The sequence below is a fragment of the Hemiscyllium ocellatum genome, chromosome 32 (genome assembly GCF_020745735.1).
Source record: "Hemiscyllium ocellatum isolate sHemOce1 chromosome 32, sHemOce1.pat.X.cur, whole genome shotgun sequence".
Classification (NCBI taxonomy): Eukaryota; Metazoa; Chordata; class Chondrichthyes; order Orectolobiformes; family Hemiscylliidae; genus Hemiscyllium; species Hemiscyllium ocellatum.
Genome location: NC_083432.1, coordinates 32,135,830 through 32,160,974, shown reverse-complemented (window position 1 = coordinate 32,160,974; position 25,145 = coordinate 32,135,830). Strand labels below are relative to the sequence as shown.

Genomic DNA, 25,145 nt, shown 5'->3' with positions numbered 1-25,145 from the left:
TGGGAGGAGAGGAGATGGTGACTCCCTTTGCCCATTTACATTTATTTCCTCCATTTTGATTTATGCTTAACCCGAGCAACACTTTCCATCGAACCAGGGTTGGTGACCTCCCCGAAGGCAGTGTCAAGTTGTTCTGTAGGATTGGGAAGCCGCTAGAAGTTATACATCCAGTAGATGACTACCAACTTTTTAAAATTATGGTGAGAGATTATTTATCACCCATGTAGAATTTACCCAAACCTTAACGACATGAAAATGCTAGGCCTACCCACTGTGTGAAATAAAGGCCTTACCTTTTGCTAACACAATGCCACAGAACATTTCTCAGCTTGACAATCTGAGGGAGGTGTGTAATGAATGGGGGAGTTTGGGATGACAGTTAAACACTCGCCAACTGTGGCTAAGGTTAGGAAAAGAAGCAATTGCAATAAATAGGTATATTGTTATTATTTGGGATTTGAATTTTCAGAAAGAAGTAGATGGATTTTAGTCAGTTCTGCAAAAATACTTTTTTAAAGGGTCAGAAATTCAGCTGGAACAATGATCTAAATGCATCATTTCCAAGGAAATTTATGGAAGGTAATTTGCCATCATGCTTGGTCTGGCATATATATGATTCCAGACCCACAGCAATGTGATTTGAATTTGACTGCCCTTTGGGCAATTATGGATGGGCAATAAATGTGATGCCAGTGATGCCCATATCCAAGGAACATACAAAGAAGAATGTTGAGTTTAAAAAGTGTTAATTATTTTAGAGTGTCTGGTCAGATAAAACCATTAGAAGATTCATTACGTGTGGCTGATTTTCAAACTACAATTTTCACAATGAGCACAAAACCATAAGGCAATAGGATACTGGAGCAGAATTAGGCCATTTGGCCCATTGAATCTGCTTTACCATTCGATCATGGCTGAAATGTTTCTCAACCTCATTCTCCTGTCTCATCCCTCTAACATTTCATCCCCTTTCCAATCAAGAACCTATCCATCTATGTCTTGAATACAGTCAATGACTTGGCCTCCACAGCCTTCTGCATTAATGGGTTCCACAGATTAACCACACTCTGGATGGAGAAATTCTTTCTCTTCTCACTCTGAGGTGATGCCAATGGGTCCCTGTCTCTCTGACCATTGTAAACATCATCTCCATGTCCACTCTACCCAGGCCTCTCAGTTTTCTGTAAGGAACAATGCAATCCTCCCTCATCCTATAAATTCCATTGATTACCGACCCAGAATCTTCAACCACTGCTGATATGACAAGCCCTTTGTCCCCAAGATCATTCTTGTTAACCTCCTCTTGACCCTCTCTAAGGTCAGCACTTCCTTCCTTAGATACGGAGCACAAAACTGCTCACAATGTTGTAAATGAGGTCTGACCAGAGCTTTATATAATCTCAGCACTTTTTGTTCTTGCATTCCAGCCCTCTTGAAAAGAATTTTCCTCATTCCTGATGAAGGGCTTATGCCCGAAACGTCGAATTTCCTGTTCCTTGGATGCTGCCTGACCTGCTGTGCTTTAACCAGCAACACATTTTCAGCTCTTGAAAAGAATGCTAAATTTGCACTTGCCTTCCTAACTGCCTACTGAACCTACATGTAAACCTGATGAGAAATGTAAACTAGGACTTCTAAGTCTCTTTGTACTTTAGATTTCTGAAATCTTTCCTAGTTTAGATAGTAGTCTATACCTCTATTCTTCCTACCAAATTCCAAACTTCCCCATTTGCATTCCACCTGTTACTTCTTTGTCCACTCTCCTAGCCTTTCTAAGTCCTTCTACTGCCTCTTCACTTCCTCAACACTATCTGTACCTTCACCTATCATTGTGTCATCTGCAAACTTAGCAACAATGCCCTCAGTTCCTTTGTCAAGATTGTTGATGTATAATATGAATTGTCGTGATGTCAACATGGAATCCTGTGGAACTCCATTATGATTCTGAAAAGGATCCCTTTATCCTTACTCTCTGCTTACTGCCTGTCAACCAATCGTCTCTCTATGTTGCCTAGCCCAGCTCTCAATATAACCCATCTCCACACTCCCCTGATCTAAACACTGGAAACACAGGCAGCCATTTTTTAATGGCTGGTTCATGGAGCTGGGATTTCTCCCAACTCTGTGCCCCTAACTCTGGAGCAAACATTGGAGTCCAGGTAGCAACACAAAATATGAGTTTTAATATCTCAACCCTTTGCACTTTGCTCATTACAATTTAAATTTATTAAGAATGCAATAGGAGAAAGGCAATTCCTGTTTTACTGAACTCCTAAAGCTAAAAAGGGAAAACAAGGTAATTCAGGTTGTGACAAACTCAGCTTTTCTAAATATGTGAATGTTGTGCAAAAGAGATCCTTCCCCAATAGAGTGGGTGACATGTGTTTTGGCACCTTATTCGTCTACGTGATGCAGAAAACCAATCTAAGTTTTGGGACCAAATGATGTAGAACCAAAGTTGGCGCCATTTTGAATAATTTCTATTTCTTGCTCACTACTTCAGTTATAAAGAACTCAAAGTCTTGCTCACTGTAACGTTCTTATCCTCATCCCCAAAGCTCAGTGCTACTCAAACAGCTTCTTCAAAGATTTAAAGTTTATATGCCATTTCCTGAAGACCATTTAGAGCACATATATAATTAGCAAATGCTTTGATGTAACTTATATTAAAAATATATGATATTCTATTTTCCAATTACAAGAATATGAACACAATACATTCAAGGTGATATGAAAGTCAGGGCATTTGTTAAATGTGATTTTCTTTACTCAACTAAATTGGTGGGACCCACTAATAACATTGATGAAACGATTTATTTGTCTTGCATCATTGCTGTTAAAAAGGGTAAGTAACCTCCTCCACAAAATGTTCAGAAATAACATATTTGATTTTTGACTTTGAAAATAAATTGATCCAACAAAAAATTGTGTTATGTAATAAAATATTCTATTTTTATGTCAAATGTAGACTCATTCCATTTTTGCATTTTTCAATTTACTGTGCTGTTCAATCAGAAATTTTGCTGAAGAGAACGTCTGGTGTTACCTTTTTAAATCAACAATGCTTTTGTATGAAGAACTGCACTTTTTTTTCTTTGTGCAAAAATGCCCAGAATGCTTCTGATTGAAAGATCACAATAAATAAGCGCAGGCTGGGAAACCTCAAGTTAAAAACCATAGTGCTCACAGAAAGAAGGAAATGAAAACAGTCTTTCTGCAAAATGGCAGAAATGCAGAGCTTATTTCAACAAGACATTCCTGCAGATAGAAAACTTCTTTTGGAAAGCGTCACAAATCTCCAGAAAGTGGCTGAATACTGTGAGAATAACTACATCCAGGTACGTGAATTAAATTAATTAATTTATTTGTAGCTACCACAAACCTAACCACAACTTCAATGCACACCTTCTTCACTTGGACTGTGGATTTGGTAATTCACATTCAATAACTTATACTTTTTGATCAGTTTTCTGACACCTTGCTAGTTTTATGTTTTTCTGAAGAATATTGCTTTTTAATATATTTGACATAACATTCTATTCTGATAGTAGCTCAACACTTCAGTGAGTATGGACTCAGGTTCTCTTAACTGATAGCTAAAGATATTCTCAACAAAAGTTGGAAGATAGACTCTGAATTAAATGCTAACTTTTTGATGTACTTGTTAAATATAAATTGTTTATTCACTTACAGAATCAGAAGTGTATTTGACAGTTTGTGTTTTGAGAATTTTAAAAAGTGCTGGTAAGCAAAGACTTTACTGCACAAATATACCTTCCTCAACTCTGTACTGCTTTGCATTAAAAGACTGGCAGAGTATGTTTCTGGTTTCCATGCAGATGTGTGCTTTGCATTTCAATCCCTGTAGCTAGTGGATACACATGAAAATTGGCTCAATGCTTTTTTTTGAATTATGACAATTAGGAAACAATGTCTGGACTTTCAAATGTTTACCCACTTGATTAGAACAAAGTAAATGTTCATATATTTAAAAAAAGACTCAATAATTATTACCATCAATCTTGAAGTAATGGTCTTGATGCTATGTTTAGATTGCATCATCTATGAATGATTTCAGAAACACTTCACAATTTGTTATAGTTGCTAAAACAAATCAGTGGAGCATGAATTATTAGCCAAACACAGAAGTACTTCAGTTTCCTCACTATTAACAATTATTTCAGGAAACTGAAATTACCAGAAAACCTTGCACTAATTTGGAAATCAATACCAAGTTGAACTGAGAAATAATAATATTATCTTGTAATGTTCTGACTTCTTTTGTAAGAGGTAAAGCTGAAAAGATTAATTTTTTTTATGGTTTAAAACATGTGACCAGATATGGACCTTTATGACTGCTCATAAACCCGAGTGACGGCAGAAGTCTGAGGTTTCCATTCTGATCTCTATCAGCATTTGGAGGTTTCACTTTAAGATGCAAGTTGTAAAAATGCAAATGTTAACATTTCTGCCTAATGTCAATAGCAATAAAAAAGTTGACTTTTTTTTGATTTTCCAATTCACAGAGGGCTCTGTTTGTGAACAAAATGCAACAAACACCATTTTATCCATCTGGGCTTTTTTTTACTGTTGATTTCCGATATGGAAAAGTTGTTGATTTAATAAATAGATTTTCATCTTCTGGAAAGGTTCACACTCAGTGATTTATTACCTAATTGTTCCATGAAAGGTTATGGAAATAATATGCTGTTTGCAATCTAATTCAATTAATATGAATTCTTTGATTATCTAGAGCAGTTTCAATGGGGCTGTTAAATGGAAGCCACAGCTAAGCTTGACATGACAACCAAGTGCATGTCAAGGCTGACTGAGGGAGAGATGAGTGTGATTTGAGGAAGTTCAAGACTGACCGAGAGAGGGTTGAGGGTGTTGAAGGAAAGGTCATAGGTTGCTGAGAGAAGGTCAAAGATCTTTAAGGGAAGGTTGAGGAGACCCAACTATGACTGAGGGTGGGTTGCGGCTGACTGAGTGAAGGTCAGAGGGGGCCAAGGATGGATGAGGGTGACTGAGGGAAGGTTAAGGAGGGTGAATGAGGGAAGAATCAAATGTGATAGATGGTAATAGAAGGAATGTCAAGGGTAATTGAGAGAGTTTCAAAGAAATTGAGAGAAAGATCAGTCTATGATTGAAGAACACATTAGCAATCTTTCCGACAGGAAATCTGTTATCCTTGTCCAATCTGTCCTATTTGTGAATGCAGACCCACTGCATGTTGGCTGACTCTTAACAATGTGTGTAGTTCTGGTTGCCCTACTGTAGGAAGGATATTATTAAAGTGGAGAAGGTTCAGAAAAATTTACCAGGATGGTGCCAGGAATGGAGGGATTGAGATAAGAATAGACAGGAAAGGCTGGGATGTTTTTTCACTGGAGCGTAGGAGGTTTAAGAGTGACTTCATTGAACTTCATAAAATTAAGAGGGGCAGAGACCAGCTGAATGCCAAGGGTCTTTTCCCTAGGATGGGGGAGTTGAAAACTAGGGGGCAGATTTTTTTAAGGTGAGAGGAGAAAGATATAAAAAAGGACAGGAGGGACTTTTTTTTTACATAGAGTAGTTGGTGTGTGAAATGAACTGCCAGAGGAAGTGGTGGATGCAGATACAGTTACAACATTTAAAAGGCATTTGGATAAGTTATGAATAGATAAGGTTTGGATGGATATGGGCCAAGCACAGGCAGGTAGGACTAGTTTAGTTTGGGAACTTGGTTGACATAAATGGTTGGATCGAAGTGTCTGTTTCCATGCTCTATGACTCAGTGACTCTAAGTCACTAAAAGCAAGAGAAGATGGGCAATGATGCTGGCCATGTCAGTGCTGCACCTCTTCCGTGAAATCATTTTTAAGAATGTTATCGGGAGCAATTAGAGGGACTTGTACCACTTCTCTACATCTGGAAAAATAAAATATTATTTGTTTCACATATATAACTAAGAGCTAAAAGTGAAACTTTATTTTCAATATGTTGACACAAAACTAGTACAGAATAATGCAACAATTTGCTCTTAGTTTTGATTATTCTAACAAAAAAAATGGTTATTGTTTTCTATGATTCCCATAGCTATGGAGTTTTACAAAAATGGTGGACTAATACATACCATAAACATTTCTCAGTATCTGACCCTAAAGTATTTATAATTTTTACAGGCTCAAGACAAAACAAAAGCTTTGGAGGAGACCAAGGCCTATGCTGCACAATCTCTCGCAAGTGTTGCTAGTCAAATCAATAGCTTGGCTGAGAAAGTATGCAAATTGTTGGATCTACAGGCCTCAGAACTCTCCAAAATGGAGTCTTCTGTCAACTTCATATCTCAGGTGATAATAAGCCTTCATTTAATTGCCATTCTTTCTCATTGATTCTTTTTCTTTATTTTTGCAATAATTCAAGTTTCAAAGATTCCTGGAAATTGGGAAGTTATTGATTTTTGGTTTCACAGAGGAACCATGTCAGATGCCTAAACAGAATTGGAAATATGTCCTGTGCCAAATAGAGTCAAGCAATAATTTAGCATTCCCAGCCGGTGTTTGGGTGACAGATTTCCCTTTGCATTCTGGGTGTCAAGGAGTCTCTGAGATGTCTAAGATGAGTTGATATGCCCATTTTGGCCCTCATTTAGTTGAAGGTACCATCTCAGAGTGGAAAAAATGTTCAAGTCTAAGAACGGCCTAATCAGAAATTATTGTGCAGCTGCTAGCCACTTAAATTGCCTGTTAGTGCTCATAAAACACATGTCACATTTTGGTTGCTGGTGCTGAGCGTACTGTTGTCTCAGCAGCACCAATGATAGGGTAAACTCTGAGCTATTTGGCACAGAGTTAGTGTCCCCTGCCTCTGAGGTATGGTACATGTCCGACCCATGACAGATGTATATTTTAACAGATTGCTTCGAAGGACTTGCAGGAGTGTCATATAGTCATAGAAATGTACAGCACAGAAGCAGACCCTTAAATCCAACTTGTCCATGCTGACCAGATATCCCTACCCAATCTAGTCCCACCTGCCAACATCCGGACCATAGCCCTCCAAACCCTTCCTATTCATATTCCCATACAGATGCCTTTTAAATGTTGCAATCATACTCTCCTCCACCACTTCCTCTGGCAGCTCATTCCGTACGTGCATCACCCTCTGCGTGAAAAAGTTGCCCCTTAGGTCTCTTTTATATCTTTCCCCTCTCACCCTAAACCTATGCCCTCCAGTTCTGGACTCCCCGACCCCAGGGAAAAGACTTGGTCTATTTATCTTATCCATGCCCCTGATAATTTTGTAAATCTCTATAAAGTTACCCCTCGGCATCCGAAGCTCCAGGGAAAACAGCCCCAGCTTGTTCAGCCTCTCCCTGTAACTCAGATCCTCCAACCCTGGCGACATCCTTGTAAATCTTATCTGAACCCATTTAAGTTTCACAACATCCTTCCGATAGGAAGGAGACCAGAATTGCACGCAATATTCCAAAAGCGGCCTAACCAATGTCCTGTAGAGCTGCAATATGACCTCCCAACTCCTGTACTCAATAATCTGACCAATAAAGGAAAGCATACCAAATGCATTCTTCACTATCCTATCTACCTGCAACTCCACTTTCAAGGAGCTATGAACCTGCACTCCAAGGTCTCTTTATTCAGCAACACTCCCTAGGACCTTACCATTAAGTGTATAACTCCTGCTAAGATTTGCTTTCCCAAAATGCAGCACCTTGCATTTATCTAAATTAAACTCTATCTGCCACTTCTTAGCCCATTGGCTCATCTGATCAAGATCCCATTGTAAAATGAGGTAACCTTTATCGCTGTCCACTACACCTCCAATTTTGGTGTCATCTGCAAACTTACTACCTCTACCCCTTATACTCACATCCAAATCATTTATGTAAATGATGAAAAGTAGCACTGATCCTTGTGGTGCACCACTGGTTACAGGCCTCTAGTTTGAAAAGCAGCCCTCCACCACCACCCCCTGTCTTCTATCTTTGAGCCAGTTCTGTATCCAAATGGATAGCTTTCCCTGTATTCCATGAGATCTAACCTTGCTAACCAGTCTTCCATAGGGAACCTTGTCGAACGCCTTATTGAAGTCCAAATAGAACACGTCCACTGCTCTACTCTTATCAATCCTCTTTGTTACTTCTTCAAAAAACTCAATCAAGTTCGTGATACATGATTTCTCATGCACAAAGCCACGTTGACTATCCCTAATCAGTCCTTGCCTTTCCAAATACATTTACATCCTGTCCCTCATGATTCCCTCCAACAACTTGCCCACCACTGACGTCAGGTTCAGGCTCACCGGTCTATAGTTCCTGGCATCTCCTTACCACCTTTCTTAAATAGTGGCACCACGTTTGCCAACCTCCAGTCTTTTGGCACCTCACCTGAGACTATTGATGGTACAAATATCTTCGCATGGGGCCCAGCAATACAGAGGATTTTGTGAGCCATCGTCTTTCACTGTTCACTTATTGCTGATAGTTTGAAGAACATTTTGGGACACTTTATTAAGATCCCATGAACACTTGTTAGCATTTATTACAGCAATTATGAAAATATATTTTGATGAAACCTCTCATTTTGTACTCAGGACAATTTGCAAGAAATACCAAAGTTCACATTTTGCTGCACTAGTCATCATTTCCTTGTGCCTTGGGCAGTGAATTACATGCATGGATGTAATAATCATGAGGACCGATATATATACACTGCAGTTAGCTCCTTTCTTTACAAACTGAGCAAACTTTTTTTAAAAAAAATTCTTTGGAGCAAGGTCATTCTGAGGGGCAGGACCAAGGGAAGGGAAGCTAGATCAATCTTAAAAAATGGCATTTTATTGATTTAAAGTCGCGGCTGTTTGAATGAATATTTCCGTCCCTGTGGGTTTACTAATCGGTCTTTCCAAGTTGTCCCTGAAGCTTCATGACAGTGCCACACATTCGTGTTGTGTGTGAAAATCAAACACATTGTTCAAAATCTCTCAATGTATGAAGGCCAGATCAAACAGGCATGTTTAAAGAATTCATTGACTTTAGTGGATGCTGATTTGTGGGCAGATAGCTGAGAGTAGAGGAGTTTGGACTTCTGAATATTTCAGCATGTCCATGTGGCTTCATGTGTCCATGTACAAGACACAGGAACGTGATGTCCCTTTCTACTTATCTTCATCTTTGCCTGGTTTTACATAGCAGGAACTGGTCAAATTGTTGAGTGAATTGCTATAACCAGTTTTGAGTATGATTTGTGGTAAGCTTCCCTGGAAAAATGCGCTGGAGTGTTCTTGCTAGCTCCCCAGTCAGGTTGGTCCTATCACCTCCATTTAATACCATTCTGACTGTTACACCGGAAATCAGATTGAAAATGCCAAAATCTGAATTCTGTTTTGACATCTTCAGTCAAGTTCAAATTATGCAACTCAGTAGTTAGATTAAATTGTATACAACATCCGACTTTCAAATACACATGTCACCCACTTTATGCCTGTTCACATTCTTTCATCAAAATAACCGTGTATGGTCCATCCATCCTGTCTTTTGACCTGATTTAAGCCTGAGAGTTCTGAGTAAGTTGCACACAGGATGTGCTCCGCGCAGATTTTCAGGGTCATATTTGGTTTTTAACCTCCTGTTTTTAGACAGCCCATTGGGATGGAGGAAGATAAAACAAAACAAAGAATTGCGGATGCTGAAGATCTATGACCAAAACAGAAATTGCTGGAGAAACTCAGCAGGTCTGGCAGCATCTGTGGAGTGGAAGCCGAGCTAATGGTTTGAGCCCAGTGACCCTTCTTCAGGACTGATAGCAGCTATGAAGAGGTGGCATATATGCTCATGATGGGGATGGGGGTAGGAGTGAGAGGGTAAGTGAAGATGGAGCCCAGGGAGAGAGAGCCAGGCAGATAAAGGGATGGGCACAAAGGGATGAGGAAGAAAAGCTGATAATGGGGGCCATAAATAGGCAAAAATGGTTTGGCTGTGCTGAAAGCAGCTGTTGGACTTTGGCTCAATCTACCAACTTACTTTCTTCTATGTGTGAGCCCAGTCCTGCGTGTTCTTTAAATGAAGCAATAGAAGAAGATATTCGGTCTCACACTCTTAGTTTATTTTAGCAGTAAGTAGATAAAGTATACAGAGCTCTGGGTCTAGATCTTTCTGTCCCTGACAAACTACAAAGTGTGTCAGTTCGCAAAGAAAGACGTATTCCTGCCCCTGACCCAGTCTTTTACACAATAAAAAACGTCATGCAATCACTGAGGTGGGATTGTCTTCTGATTGGCTGTTGACCTGACTCCATTCTCCACCTCCTCGTGTTCCCGGATGTCCGACCCCACGTGACCTCCTCCGGCCCACGAAACGGAACACCACGTGACCTCCTCGCACTCTTCCGGGTCGCGAAACAGAGCATCATGTGATCTCCTTCTGCGCGCGCACAAAACACAGCACCACCACAGGCCTCCGAACCCCGAGCACATCCACACTCGCAGCCAGCAATCTATTCTACAAGTAAGCCATATATTTACACAGCCCATGTCATGACAGGGCTTGGCATATGGGGATGGTTAAAGCACATGGAAGAAGATATTCCAGCTCTCAAATTATTGAACTCAGTGATGAATCCTGAAGGCTGCAGGGTCCCCAAGTGGAAAACGAGATGTCGTTCTTCTAACTTGAGCTGATTCTTGCTGGAGCACCACAGCAGGCTGAGATAGAAATGTTGGCCTGGGAACACTATGGTGTGTTGAAGTGGCAGGTATCTAGAAGGTCAGGGCTGAAAATGTGTTGATGGTTAAAGCACAGCAGGTTAAGCAGCATCCAAGGAATAGGAAATTCGACGTTTCGGGCATAAGCCCTTCATCAGGAATCCATTCCTGATGAAGGGCTTATGCCGGAAACGTCGAATTTCCTATTCCTTGGATGCTGCCTAACCTGCTGTGCTTTAACCAGCAACACATTTTCAGCTGTGATCTCCAGCATCTGCAGACCTCATTTTTTACCTCTAGAAGGTCAGGGTCAATTTTACAGACAGAATGTAAGTGTTCCGCTTCGCGCTCACCCAGATTGCATTTTGTCAAGGGTAGAGGAAGATAAGCTTTCATTCCGGTTCTACTAGTTCTAAGATGACTGACAAGTCCCAGTTCACAACTTGTAGACTCTGTCACATGTGGGGCAGGATGGGCTTAAAGGGTTGGGTTGATGGATTCATTGAACGCTTGTGAGCTCTTTGTGAGATCTCAACTCTGTCTGTGCAAGTATTTAGTAAAGATTTGAAGAAATGCTCACATCAGCAAGTCTATATTTTATTTGAAAGAAAGGCAAACCAAACACTCGGCTTCATCTCTAGATGGCTAGAATTTAAAAAATACAGAAATTATACAAAACCTGTTCGAACAGTGATTTTGTGTGGGTTTCTGTGTGGGTTTCCTCCGGGTGCTCCGGTTTCCTCCCACAGTCCAAAGATGTGCGGGTCAGGTGAATTGGCCATGCTAAATTGTCTGTAGTGTTAGGTAAGGGGTAAATGTAGGGGTATGGGTGGGTTGCGCTTCGGCGGGTCGGTGTGGACTTGTTGGGCTGAAGGGCCTGTTTCCACACTGTAAGTAATCTAATCTAATCTAGATCACATTTAGAATATCACATGCAGTTTTTATTCTATGTTATAAAAAGAACATGGAGGTACTGGAGGGGTACAGAAAAGATTTACAAGGATGATACCAGAATTGTCTAAGGGTATACATTAGCATAAGATTGACCAACTTGGTCTCTTCAGTCTTGTAGAGTGACAGTTGAAGGGACCCTACCTATGACAGGTACTTAAAATACTGAAAGATCTTGATAAATTCGCTAAAGAGACATTATTTTCTCTTTACTGATGAGCATAGCTAGAAGCCATCTGTGTAAGATAGTCACCAAGAAATCCAATAGAGAATTCAGAGGAAGCCTTTTCATTAAAAGTGAGAAGAATGTGGAGCCCACAATCACAGGTAGTGGATGTAGCACAAAGTATAGACACATTTATGAGGAAACTCTAAGCATTTGAAAGAAAAGGCAATAGATGATAGATTTAGATGAGAAAAGATGGAAGGAGGTGTGAATGGATAACAAACCAACATAGATTGGTTGGGCCAACTGGTCTGTTTCTGTGCTATATATTCCACGTAAAACTATATACTTCTGGCTAATTGGATTCTAGTGAAAAATAAATCATTCAAGGGCGTTATACATTCTATTTTCTGCAACATTTATTCTTAGTCAGTGCATACAGATTTGTATAGTGCACCTATAGAAACTGTGAACTAACGAAGGGAAATGTCAAAATCTTTCTTGCTCAGTGGGAACTTTAGGCTCCAATTCCACTCAAGAAATCTAAATCACTCTGATCATTGTTGCAGTATATTACTGGCTTACTTGTAAGCCAGGATGATATGACATGTGTTGGAACTAAGGGCCACTTGTAGTGAGCCCAATGTCTTACTTTGAACATTAATTACATTTTACCCAGCTAGGTTGGTCAATGAAAGGAAAAGGGGTATTTTCAAACACTGAAGAATAGAGCAACAGGAATTTCATGGTACTGGAGAAATGTTAGTAAAGTGATTGTCCCACAGGATTGCAAAAACCTTGCAGTAGGGGATAAAATAGGAAGATGGTTGTGGTTCTTGGAGGTCAGTCATCTCAGCTCCAGGACTGCAAAAGAGGGTTACCTCAGATTACAACAGAATCTGGACCAGATGGGCTAATGGGCTGAGAAGTGGCAGATGGAGTTTAATTCAGATAAATGCGAAGTGCTGCATTTTGGGAAAGCAAATCTTAGCAGGACTTATACACTTAATAGTAAGGTCCTAGGGAGTGTTGCTGAACAAAGAGACCTTGGAGTGCAGGTTCATAGCTCCTTGAAAGTGGAGTTGCAGGTAGATAGGATAGTGAAGAAGACATTTGGTATGCTTTCCTTTTATTGGTCAGATTATTGAGTACAGGAGTTGGGAGGTCATGTTGCGGCTGTAGAGGACATTGGTTAGGTCATTGTTTGAATATTGCATGCAATTCTGGCCTCCTTCCTATCGGAAAGATGTTGTGAAACTTGAAAGGGTTCAGAAAAGATTAACAAGGATGTTGCCAGGGTTGGAGGGTTTGTGCTACAGGGAGAGGCTGAACAGGCTGGGGCTGTTTTCCCTAGAGCATCAGAGGCTGAGGGGTGACCTTATAGAGGTTTACAAAATTGAGGGGCATAGATAGGATAAATAGCCCAAGTCTTTTCCCTGGGGTCGGGGAGTCCAGAACTAGAGGGCATAGGTTTAGGTTGAGAGGGGAAAGATATAAAAGGACCTAAGGGGCAACTTTTTCACAGAGAGGGTGGTACGTGTATGGAATGAGCTGCCAGAGGAAGTGGTGGAGGCTGGTACAATTGCAACATTTAAGAGGCATTTGGATGGGTATATGAATAGGAAAGGTTTGGAGGGATATAGGCCGGCTACTGGCAGGTGGGAATAAAGATTTGGTTGGGATATCTGTTGGCCTGGACATGTTGGACTGAAGGGTCTGTTTCCATGCTGTACATCTCTATGACTCTAGGACTCTATCTCTGCAGCAGTTCCTCAGGGTAGTGTCCTATCTCCAAATATTTTCAGCTGCTTCATCAATGATCTTCCCTCTATTGTAACGTCAGAAGTGGGGACGGTTGCCAATGTTCATCATCATTCGTGACTCCTCAGACACTGAAGAGGTCCATGTCCAAATGCAAAAAGATCTGGACAATATCCAGGCCTGGGCTGACCAGTGGCAAGTAACATTTGCACCACACAAATGCTAGGCTATGACCATTAACAACAATAGTCAAGTTAACCACTGCCCTTAACATTCAGTGGTGTTACCATCACTGAATCCCCCACTACCAAAACCTTGGAGTTATCATTGATCAGAAACTCAACTGGACTCTCCACATAAATGCAGTGGCTACAAGAGGAGGTCAAAGGTGAGGAATACTGCCACAAGTAACTCCTCTCCTGACTCCCCAAAGCCTGTCCACCATCTATAAGGCACATACTCCCCACTTGCCTGGATGAGTGCAGCTCCAAAAACAATCAAGAAACTTGACACCATTGAAGGACAAAGCAGTTGGCTGCACTGGTACCACATCCACAAGCATCCACTCTCTCCATCATCGACACTCAGTAGCAGCAGTGTGTGCGACCTACAAGAAGCACTGCAGAAATTCTCAAAGTACCTTCCAAACCCACAACCATCTAGAAGGACAAAGGCAGCAGATATATGGGAACACCACCACATTCAAGTTCCCCTCCAAGCCACTCACCATAGTGACTTGGAAATATATCACAGTTCCCTCACTATTGCTGGATGAAAATCTTGGAATTCTCTCCCTAATGACATTGTGGGTCTACCTACAGCAGGTGGACTGCAGCAGTTCAAGAAGGCAGTTCACCATCACCTTCTCAAGGGCAACTAGGTTTGGGCAATAACCGCTAGTCAACCAGTGACACCCAGATCCCACAAAAATGAATACATTTTTAAAAAAAGGTTAGTGTTATCTCTGCTGTGGCTATTTTAGAGTGATTTTGAAGCCCAGCTGACAATGTATTGCATTAACTTATATTCTGTGAATTCTCCATGAACAGTTCCGAAAAGACCACTCCCTCCGTGACTCCTTCGTCAGGACCACACTCCCCACCAACCCAACCTCCACTCCTGGCACATTCCCCTGCAACCGCAAGAAATGCAAAACTTGCGCCCACACCTCCTCCCTTACTTCTCTCCAAGGCCCCAAAGGATCCTTCTATATCTGCCACAAATTCACCTGCACCTCCACACACATCATCTATTGCATACGCTGCACCCGATGTGGCCTCCTCTATATTGGGGAGACAGGCCGCCTACTTGCGGAACGTTTCAGAGAACACCTCTGGGACACCCGGACCAACCAACCCAACCACCCTGTGGCTCAACACTTTAACTCCCCCTCTCACTCCACCAAGGACATGCAGGTCCTTGGACTCCTCCATCGCCAGACCATAACAACACGACGGCTGGAGGAAGAGCGCCTCATCTTCCACCTGGGAACCCTCCAACCACAAGGGATGAACTCAGATTTCTCCAGTTTCCTCATTTCCCCTCCCCCCACCTTGTCTCAGTCGAATCCTTCGAACTCAGCACCGCCCTCCTAACCTGCAATCCTCTTCCTGACCTCTCCGCCCCGACCCCACTCCAGCCTATCACCCTCACCTTGACCTCCTTCCACCTATCACATCTCCATCGCCCCTCCCCCAAGTCCCTTCTCCCTACCTTTTATCTTAGCCTGCTGGACACATTTTCCTCATTCCTGATGAAGGGCTTATGCCCGAAACGTCAAATTTCCTGTTCGTTGAATGCTGCCTGACCTGCTGCGCTTTTCCAGCAACACATTTTCAGCTACAATCAATATAAGCTTTGCTTGATGTCTTGTGATGAAATCCTCAAAGAGGTTTAAACCTGCACTTTGTATCTCTATTCAACAATGATTTAAAAAGAAAAGACTGGAAAACTGAAATCTGAAGCAGAATGACACGTGCAGATCAGTGTCTAAAAAGAACAAGTTATCATGTAGTAACCCTTCATTAATCCAATGGAAAGATGAGTGAGCTCTTTTATAGGGCCAATTAAAATGGGGATTGGAAGATGAGATGGCAGAAAGATCACATAATATGTTACAATTGATATTTGTTAATTAGTACCCAGCAACATATATGGATCATCTCAGGCTGTAAAAAGATTTAGGTGAGTGAAACTTCATTTACAGAGTCAGTATGAACTTACATTACTGTGTGCCAAAACAGAGATTGATTTCAGTTTCTGCAAGGTAGGCATTTTGCAAGATAGGCATTTTTAGAATTTAGACGCTGTTACCCTCTTCAGCCACCCACCAAAAAAAAATTCTATTTTGGCATTGACATGCAAACTGTAAACACTTTTGGGTTTTTTCCTTTACAGCTTCCAGTTTCGAATGAAATTTAATTCATGCTTGCTCAAAAGCCAAATGCACATTGGCCTGATGAGTAAATATTTCTCTTGCTATTTTGTTAAACTTTAGATAAAATTTCTGAAGGTCATGGCAGTCTAACTTGTGCTTCACAAAAGGGATTTATGGAATTCGCATAAAATAAAACATTGAAAAACATGCAGAGGCGACGTTGACCCTGGAGAAAAGTAGATGGCTAGAAATGTCTTACTGCCTCTTAATGTTAATTATCTGTTATTTCTTTGTTTATTTTTGGTTTGGAGTTTTAAAGCATGTACCTTCCATTTATAGTCATACAGGTACCATTGTTGCCATTTTCAATTAATTTCAGAAGCTGAAATGAAGTTTTAAAAACTTAGCATTGAAAAAGTTACGTTCCAATGGGCCATCTGCAATTTAGTTTTATAATGTGCGCATCCAAATGTATGTATGGGTTGGGAGGGAAGGGGAGGGTCAGTTAACTCTGTAGGCTGGTGACTTGGGTGTGGTGCAGAATAAAAACTGAAAACATTTAAACCTGAGGTAAGGAAAAATAATTTCAGTGGATGGTGAATCTTTGGAACTCTATGGTGCTGTGGAACCTCGAGTATTCTCAATTGAGTACATTCAAAAGTGAAATCTATATGGGTGGCACAGTGGCTCAGTGGTTAGCACTGCTGCCTCTCAGCACCAGGAACCTGGGTTTGATTCCAGCCTTGGGTGACTGTCTGTGTGGAGTTTGCACGTTCTCCCTGTGTCTATGTGGGTTTCCTCCCACAGTCCAAGGATGTGCAGGTCAGATGAATTGGCCATGCTAAATTGCCCATAATTGCATTAGTCAGAGGGAAATGGGTCTGGGTGGGTTACTCTTCGGACGGTTGGTGTGGGCTTGTAGGGCCTGTTTCCACACTGTAGGGAATCTAATCTGATACATTTCTGGAAACTACTTACATTAAATAATATGGAGATAGTGTCAGGAAAATGGTGTTTTGAGGTAGATGACAATTAGATGGTGGATCAGGTTTGAATGAACTACTTCTGTTTTTGTACTTTTATGTGACCCTACCCATTTTGGCAAGCTGCTTTGCTGCCGAAAAAGAAATGTCTGTTCAAGCCATGAATAGTGGTATGTGGCTGCTTCACCAGCAGACAAGTGACATGGGGAACCTTACCTGCCCACTTGCTCAGTTTTTCCTGGTGGTGCTGATGTTAAATTTCCCCCTCCCTCAGATCATCATATTCTTTCCTTTTGAAACTGCAGTCATCATCTCTTTTAAAAGAGCCCACTCGCAGTTCCCATCCTTTCAACACCTTCTCATTTCTTACGCTTGTATATCTCGAAGATTGTTACCTTTTAAGTGTGTGCCCACTCCTTCACAATTTCCATTTCTAACCCATTCAGTTCACATCTTGCTTTGCATCTGGAATCAAGAATGCCCCAGTTCTGGTCACCAGCCATGTGCTATGTGGCTGTTAACATGACATGCTATTTGTCCTTATCCATTTAACCTCTTCATATTTCTTATGAAGAAGTCTACACCATTTATCTGTCACCCCCAGTTCTCAGTTGTCTACCTATGCAGCGCTGGCCTGTGCTTACTCTGTTCCCACCTGTGCCAATAGGACTAGCATGTTTGAAACAATGACTTCTCCTCCTGACCCGCACAGTTCCTTCAGGAATACCTGAAATGCCAATCTTTTTATACTACCACTTGGTGATATTATCAATGGAACATAATGTGAGTCTGGCTCTGTGTTGGATGAGAGCAGGCAGCTCCTTGAGGTTGTGACTGGGTCTAGATGAAATGGGAGGGAGTATTACTCTTGCTGCTGTCATTGAACACCCTGATCAACTTGGAGAAAACAAGGTCTTTGAGCTGCATGGTGAATCCTGCGCTAAACTGTTGTGAATCAGCAGGAGGAATTTTCAATGTTTCTCGTCATTTCAGACTGGCATTTCAAAAAACTCTTGAACAAGCTTAAAGGTCTTGTAATTGGAGGTGAATGCTTTCCTCCATTCTTTCCTAACCACTGGTCATCAGTTGAAAGTTTGAAATTGTCCTGGATGCATCGAAATCCCAACATGATCTCCAGCATTGTGATTTTCTAAGGTCAACACATTAGTTTCCAATGTTATGGCCCTTTGGAAATTCCAATCTCAATGTTGGTTTCTGAATTATGCTGGAAACTACCAGTTTTACCTCTTCACTACCTTCCTGGACTGCGTGGCCACCCCTGTACTTTAGGGCGGCACGGTGGCACAGTGGTTAGCACTACTACCTCACAGTGCCTGAGACCCGGGTTCAATTCCCGACTCAGGCGACAGACTGTGTGGAGTTTGCACGTTCTCCCGTATCTGCGTGGGTTTCCTCCGGGTGCTCCGGTTTCCTCCCACAGTCCAAAGATGTGCGGGTCAGGTGAATTGCCCGTAGTGTTAGGTAAGGGGTAAATGTAGGGGTATGGGTGGGTTGCGCTTCGGCGGGTCGGTGTGGACTTGTTGGGCCGAAGGGCCTGTTTCCACACTGTAAGTAATCTAATCTAATCTAATCTAACGTAAGTAATCTAATTTAATAAAGGCTTATGCTCATGGTCTTAGGCCCACTTACCTCTGACATGTACAATAACATGTCTGAACAGGTTGATTTGAAAATATCTACAACTGACTCACTGAGGGCTGCTGTGGCACAGCGGTAGTGTTCCTGCTAGGATCAGGAACTCCAGGTTTATAGTTCCACCTGTGCCAGAGATATTCCTGCACAGTTTGATTCAAAATACTTCCAGATGACCTGCCTGCTTCCCTAGCTGCTGGCTTATACTGGATTGATATGTGTGATCTTGGAATGCAAATTTATAGCCTCTTTCTTTGCGAGTTTGAAGTCATTTATAACTACATCTCTCCTCATCTCCAAAAGTGTTGCATTCCATGCAGATAGCCAGAAGTTGGGTGTCATGCCCAACATCCATTGAGGCCTTTCAGTGAGCAGTTAATGACCATTTAGGGCCCTCCTCCCACCTCTATTAGAGCAAATCCAGTCATGGGCAGGCCTGTCCTTGTGTGGCACAGCAGCTCAGTGGTTAGCACTGCTGCTTCACAGTGCCAGGGACCTGTGATCGATACCAGCTTCAGGTGACTGTCTGTGTGGAGTTTGCATGTTCTCTCCGTGTCTGCGCGGATTTCCTCCCACAGTCCAAAGATGTGCGGATTCAATGGATTAGCCATGGGAAGTTGTGCAGATGAGGTGGGTTAGCCATGGTAAATGCAGAGTTACAGCGAAAGGGTGGGGGGTGTGGTTTTGGGCAGTGATGTCTTTCAGAGGGTTGATGTAGACTCAATGGGCTAAGTGTCCTGCTCTCATGCTATAGGGATTCTATGAAATTGAGTGCTCTCCCAGATGGGCAATGCCCCCTTGGTCAAGAGTAAACAATGCTTGATTGAAGTGTACAATATCTGGAAGGAGGATGGGGAGCTACTGAGATCCACCTCCCGATTTTGCTGTCGATCCCTCTGCACCTTTCTCCAACAATGTCTGACACTTGGAAACCTTTCTGCTATTACTTGCACGTGGTGTGGATTGTTTCTCAATCCCAAGCCTCCAGTGGCTGTCATTCTGGCAGCAGCCTTGGCTTCCCCAGATCCAGTCAAAGTAGCTATTGACCTCTGGTTGGCAGCTCCTGGTAAGCAGGATTTCCACCGAAACAACAGCCCCACTGGGTACTTGATCTTGTCAAAAGGTGTTTGGTGGCCACTTAAGACTCTGTGTGGCACTGAAACTGAGGAATATCAGATCAGTCACTCATATATTTTATTTCTTCTAATTTTCACTTGTTTCAAACACTCCCATTCACTTCCTTACCTATGTATTATTGTCATCTTTGTGCAGTTCTTCAGCATATCTTAATGCAGCATTTTTGCTGGCAAATATCCTTTAATGCTATCCATGACACAGCAACAATATCAATAATGGACAACCTGAGAAATTATTGCCTTTTTGGCTGTATATTGTATTTCAGAAATTCCAATGCATGAAAGCCCGATGAGCTTGCGTTCTGATTTAGCTAGCCATCTATCAATGAAAATGTACTTTAAACCAACAAGGAGGGTGCCAGTGAGGGAATAATAATTAACGGAACTCATCTGCAATGACATGCATGTCTGTGGGTACTGTGGTTTGCTTTCAAAGAAAAGAAGCAATTTATTGCAAGGTTCCTATCTTCAAATAGTTAATAGAATATCCTGCTGTAATTAACAAGAATTCATTCATGCACAGCACAAAGAGGATTGATGTTAATAAAGTTCATGGGACAAGAATCACTGCCAGAGTGTAACAGCTTGTGTGCACACCACCCTCATGGTTTATTCCAAGTACACATAGCTTAGTGAGGACAAAGGTTTTAATCTTTTTCCCAGCTCAATTCCTTCAATGAAAAGCTGCTATTGTGACACTGGCTCTGGCTGCTGTGAAAACAGTGAAAATCCACTGAAGTGCCAGATTGAGCAATGCAAAACATCCTGATTTCCACTGTTTATCTTTACACTGCTTGTTCTACAATGCATGAAGGGGATAAGATACCACATTCTTTCAAGAGAAAAGCTTATAAGTAACAACCCATCTCTGGCTAAAGCCTTTTAATATATAAAAAAAACCCATGCCTTTTATGTGCTTCTGAAGCAATGTGTAAATAACATCTTTTATAAAGCCATAAAATGTTGGGAGTAGACTGCAATGTCCATCATCTGCTGGGTGAAAAAAGGTTAAAGTTTTAGAAGGGGAAATATTGGGTAAGATTTCCTCTTTTAAATACAGATAATTTCTCTTTTTTTATTTCATGTTTCTTGCATTTTGCAGTTTTGCTTTAAATCAGCAATGGTATGGTTTCTTTGCAGGAACTGCCACAAGAAGAACTGATCTTGTCTGTGTGCATGTCTGTTACAAGGCTGCAACTGTTTTATTTCCTGTTTCTCATGGTTGAGAAGGTCCATGCAGACCAAAGGACAGACTCACTGGTGCCTGCACAGTCAGAATAAATTGTGGCTGTTCGCGATAAAATTTACTAAACAGGGCAAGCTCTTCAGAAATTTGAAGCACAAAGTCATGTAGGAATCCTTGTTCAGGATTCTCTCATGCAGGTTCAGTTGGAAGTTAGGAAGGCAAATGCAATGTTAGCATTCATTTCGAGAGGGCTGGATCATTAGAACAGGGATGTACTGCTGAGACTGCATAAGCCTGTGGTCAGACCCCATTTGGAATATTGTGAGTTTTAGGCCCCCTATCTAAGGAATGAGGGACTGGTTTTGGAGGGGTGCAGAGGAGGTTCACAAGAATGATTCTATGAATAAAGGCTTGTTGTATGAATAGTGGTTGAGGAGTCTGGGTCTATGCTCTTTGGAATTTAGACAGATAAGTGGGGCTTCTTATTGAAATTTACAGAATAACGAGAGGCCTGGATAGAGTAGACATGGAGAAGATCTTTCCAATAGTAGGAGAGACTAGGACCTTAGGGCACAGCCTTAGAGTGAAGGGATGACTTTTTAGAACTGAGATGAGGAGGAATTTCTTCAGCCAGAGGGCTGTTAATGTGTGGAACTGATTGCCACCAGAAATTGCGGAGGCAAAGTCATAGAGATGTGCAGACAGAAACAGACCCTTCAGTTCAATTTGTCTATACCAACCAGATATCCTAAACTAATCTAGTCCTGTTTGCCAGCACTTGGCCCAAATCCCTCTAAACCCTTTCTGTTCACATACCCATCCAGATGCCTTTTAAATGTTGTAATTTACTAGCCTCCACAACTTCCTCTGGTAACTCATTCCATACACACGGCACCCTCTGCGTGAAAAAGTTGCCCCTTCGATCTCTTTGAAATTTCTCCCCCTCACCCTAAACCTATGCCCTCCAGTTCTGTACTCCCCCACCCCAGGGAAAACAACCTTGTCTATTTACCCTACCAATGCCCCTCATGATTTTAAAAAACTCTATTAAGGTCACCTCTCAGCCATTGAGTATATTTAAGACAGAGATAGATAGGTTCTTGATTAGTAAGAAGATCAAAGGTTAGATGGAGAAGGCAGGAAAATGGGGTTGAGAAACCTTATCAGCCATGATTGAATGTTGGAGCAGTTGTGACAGACTGAATGATCTAATTCTGCTCCTATATGCTATAGTCTTATGGACTGGCATTGCTTTGGTAAAAGTCATTTTGTCAACTGGGTATTACCATTCCAAAGAAGCAAAAGTGCAACCTGATTTACCACATACCAAGCTGACTTGGATCTATTTTGTCATTCTTTTGCTGTCACTCGGTCAAACACACCTGGATCCCACCCTAAGAACTTTACTAATTCAAGAATGAAAGCTTGTCAGCCATTGCTCGGACTTTTAGGGATGGACAAGAACTATTTGCTAGAATAACAGTCATCCCATCAATGAATATAAAAGTGGTGCTGATAAATTTGGGGTTACTTACTATAGGTCTGAAATAGCTCTTTTGTTACTAACAATGGGATATGAGTCTTTTTCATATTTTTTTTTAAATTTCTGTATGAGAGGGAGAGAAACCACCTCCATGAAATTAAATATTTGATTCCACATAGATGTTGATACTAATGTATTGTAATAAACATAAGTAAACTGGAGAAATTATGTACAAGGGATTATCCTTAGTTAAAGATTCACCATCATCTTTTTAAATATGTACTAAAAGTAATGATTAGCTTCCAATATTTTATTTTTATCCACCTCTCACACTATCAGACAGAATTTCACATGATCCCAGCTGCCATCTTTAGGGTGAGATATTAAACTGAGATCCTCTCTACACTCTCAGGCAGATGGGGGAAAAGATTTCACAAATGACTTTGAAAAAGAGCAAGAACTTATCCCACGTACTGCTGAGACTCCTGATCTCACATGATCTCCAGCACCTGCAGTCCTCACTTTCTCCTAGCTAGATAAATACAGTTCTTTTTAGCTTTCTGGTTAGAATGAGAGGTTGAGACATACAGTAGTATCGTCCAGTTAGGGTACTGTAAAGGATTGGGAAGAGTCTTCATGGGATTAATGGCAGCCACATGGATGAGGCTAGCGTTTATCATTGTCTAAAGGGCAGTAAAGAGTCAGGGTAGTTGGGTCTCTAATGTACAAAAAAAATAGTTCACACTCACCAACACAGATGAAGCACCATTTATTTACCTTTTCCTTTCAATTTGATTTCTTTAGAAAGTAGAGATGCACAAAGAGAAAGTGGCTCGGCGAGAGATTGGAGCATTTGCTGTTGCTAAATCTACACCAAGGATGACCAAAATCATTCCTCCAGCAAACCCTGTACAGCGAGAAAAGTACACCAGGAAGCCCATTATCTATACACTCCTAGATGATACTGGACACGGAGTAAAGGTGAGAACATTAACTCAAAATTGTATTACTAAAAATAAATGTGTGTCTGAAACTCTTATGTATTATCTTGCCCGCCGTTAAAAGAATTGCCGATTTTTAACAGGACAGATTTTTATAAAAGTATCTGCTTATTATTTAGAGCTGGAACCAGACTCCAGTTCCAATATGTGAAAGTGAGGACTGCAGGTGCTGGAGATTAGAGTCGCAAGTGTGATGCTGGAAAAGCACAGCAGGAGAGGAAGCAACCAAGGAGCAGGAAAAACAACTTTGGAGGCAAAAGCCTGAACATTGATTGTCCTGCTCCTCGGATGCTGCCTCTCCTGCTGTGCTTTTCCAGCACCATACTCTCAACTCCAATTCCAATAAGTCAAAGTAAGTTTTTGCATGGAAGTGTTGTAATCAATGCCAAGTAAAATGTGTTGTTATCATTTTTGGACTTAGACAGAATTTAAGGAAACAGGCATAAAAATGTGAGTTCGTGCTAGATTAAATTGCTGAGATATTTGTATCATCAATAGTCACAGGTGAGTTGCCGGAAGACTGGAGGTTGGCTAATGTAGTGCCACTATTTAAGAAGGGTGGTAAGGACAAGCCAGGGAACTATAGACCAGCGAGCCTGATGTCAGTGGTGGGCAAGTTATTGGAGGGAATCCTGAGGGACAGGATGTACATGTATTTGGAAAGGCAAGGACTGATTAGGGATAGTCAGCATGGCTTTGTGCGTGGGAAATCATATCTTACAAACTTGATTAAGTTTTTTGAGGAAGTAACAAAGAGGATTGAGGGCAGAGCAGTAGATGTGATCTATATGGACTTCAGTAAGGCATTCGACAAGGTTCCCCATGGGAGACTGATTAGCAAGGTTAGATCTCACGGGATACAAGGAGAACTAGCCATTCGGATACAGAACTGCTCAAAGGTGGTGGTGGAGGGTTGTTTTTCGGACTGGAGGCCTGTGAACATTGGAGTGCCACAAGGATCGGTGCTGGGTCCTCTACTTTTTGTCATTTACATAAATGATTTAGATGCGAGCATAAGAGGTACAGTTAGTAAGTTTGCAGATGACACCAAAATTAGAGGTGTAGTGGACAACGAAGGAGGTTACTTCCGATTACAACAGGATCTTGACCAGATGGGCCAATGGGCTGAGAAGTGGCAGATGGAGCTTAATTCAGATAAATGCAAGGTGCTGCATTTTGGGAAAGTAAATCTTAGCAGGACGTATTCACTTACTGATAAGGTCCTAGGGAGTGTTGCTGAACAAAGAGACCTTGGAGTGCAGGTTCATAGCTCCTTGAAAGTGGAGTCGCAGGTAGATAGGATAGTGAAGAAGGCGTTTGGTATGCTTTCCTTTATTGATCAGAGTATTGAGTACAAGAATTGGGAGGTCATGTTGCGGCTGTACAGGTCATTGGTTTGGCCACTGTTGGAAAATTGCGAGGAACACGGACACGTCTTCCTATTGGAAAGGTGTTGTGAAACTTGAAAGGGTTCAGAAAAGATTTACAAGGATGTTGCCAGGGTTGGAGGATTTGAGCTATTGGGAGAGACTGAACGGGCTGGGGCTGTTTTCCCTGGAGCGTCGGAGGCTGAGGGGTGACCTGATAGAGGTTTACAAAATTATGAGGGGCATGGATAAGGTTAATAGTCAAAGTCTTTTCCCTAGAGTCGGGGAGTCCAGAACTAGAGGGCATAGGTTTAGGGTGAGAGGGAAAAGATATAAAAGAGACCTACGGGGCACGTTTTTCATGCAGAGGTGGTACG

The 25,145-nt window shown here is 41.6% G+C and overlaps 1 protein-coding gene across 3 annotated transcripts in view; it reads left to right on the top strand.

The window, feature by feature from the left end:
* Positions 1-3,188: 3,188 nt before the first annotated feature.
* The window catches only part of LOC132830694 (abl interactor 1-like), a 46,542-nt gene continuing 24,585 nt past the window's right edge, over positions 3,189-25,145 (top strand). For 2 of the 3 annotated variants that reach the window (XM_060848505.1, XM_060848504.1), the window contains exons 1-3: positions 3,189-3,338; positions 6,165-6,332; positions 23,205-23,381. In XM_060848505.1, coding sequence (XP_060704488.1) covers positions 3,222-3,338; positions 6,165-6,332; positions 23,205-23,381 — 462 coding nt within the window. In that variant the 5' untranslated portion in view covers positions 3,189-3,221. The remainder of the gene's footprint in view (positions 3,339-6,164; positions 6,333-23,204; positions 23,382-25,145) is intronic. The other variant, XM_060848506.1, reaches the window with a different exon arrangement.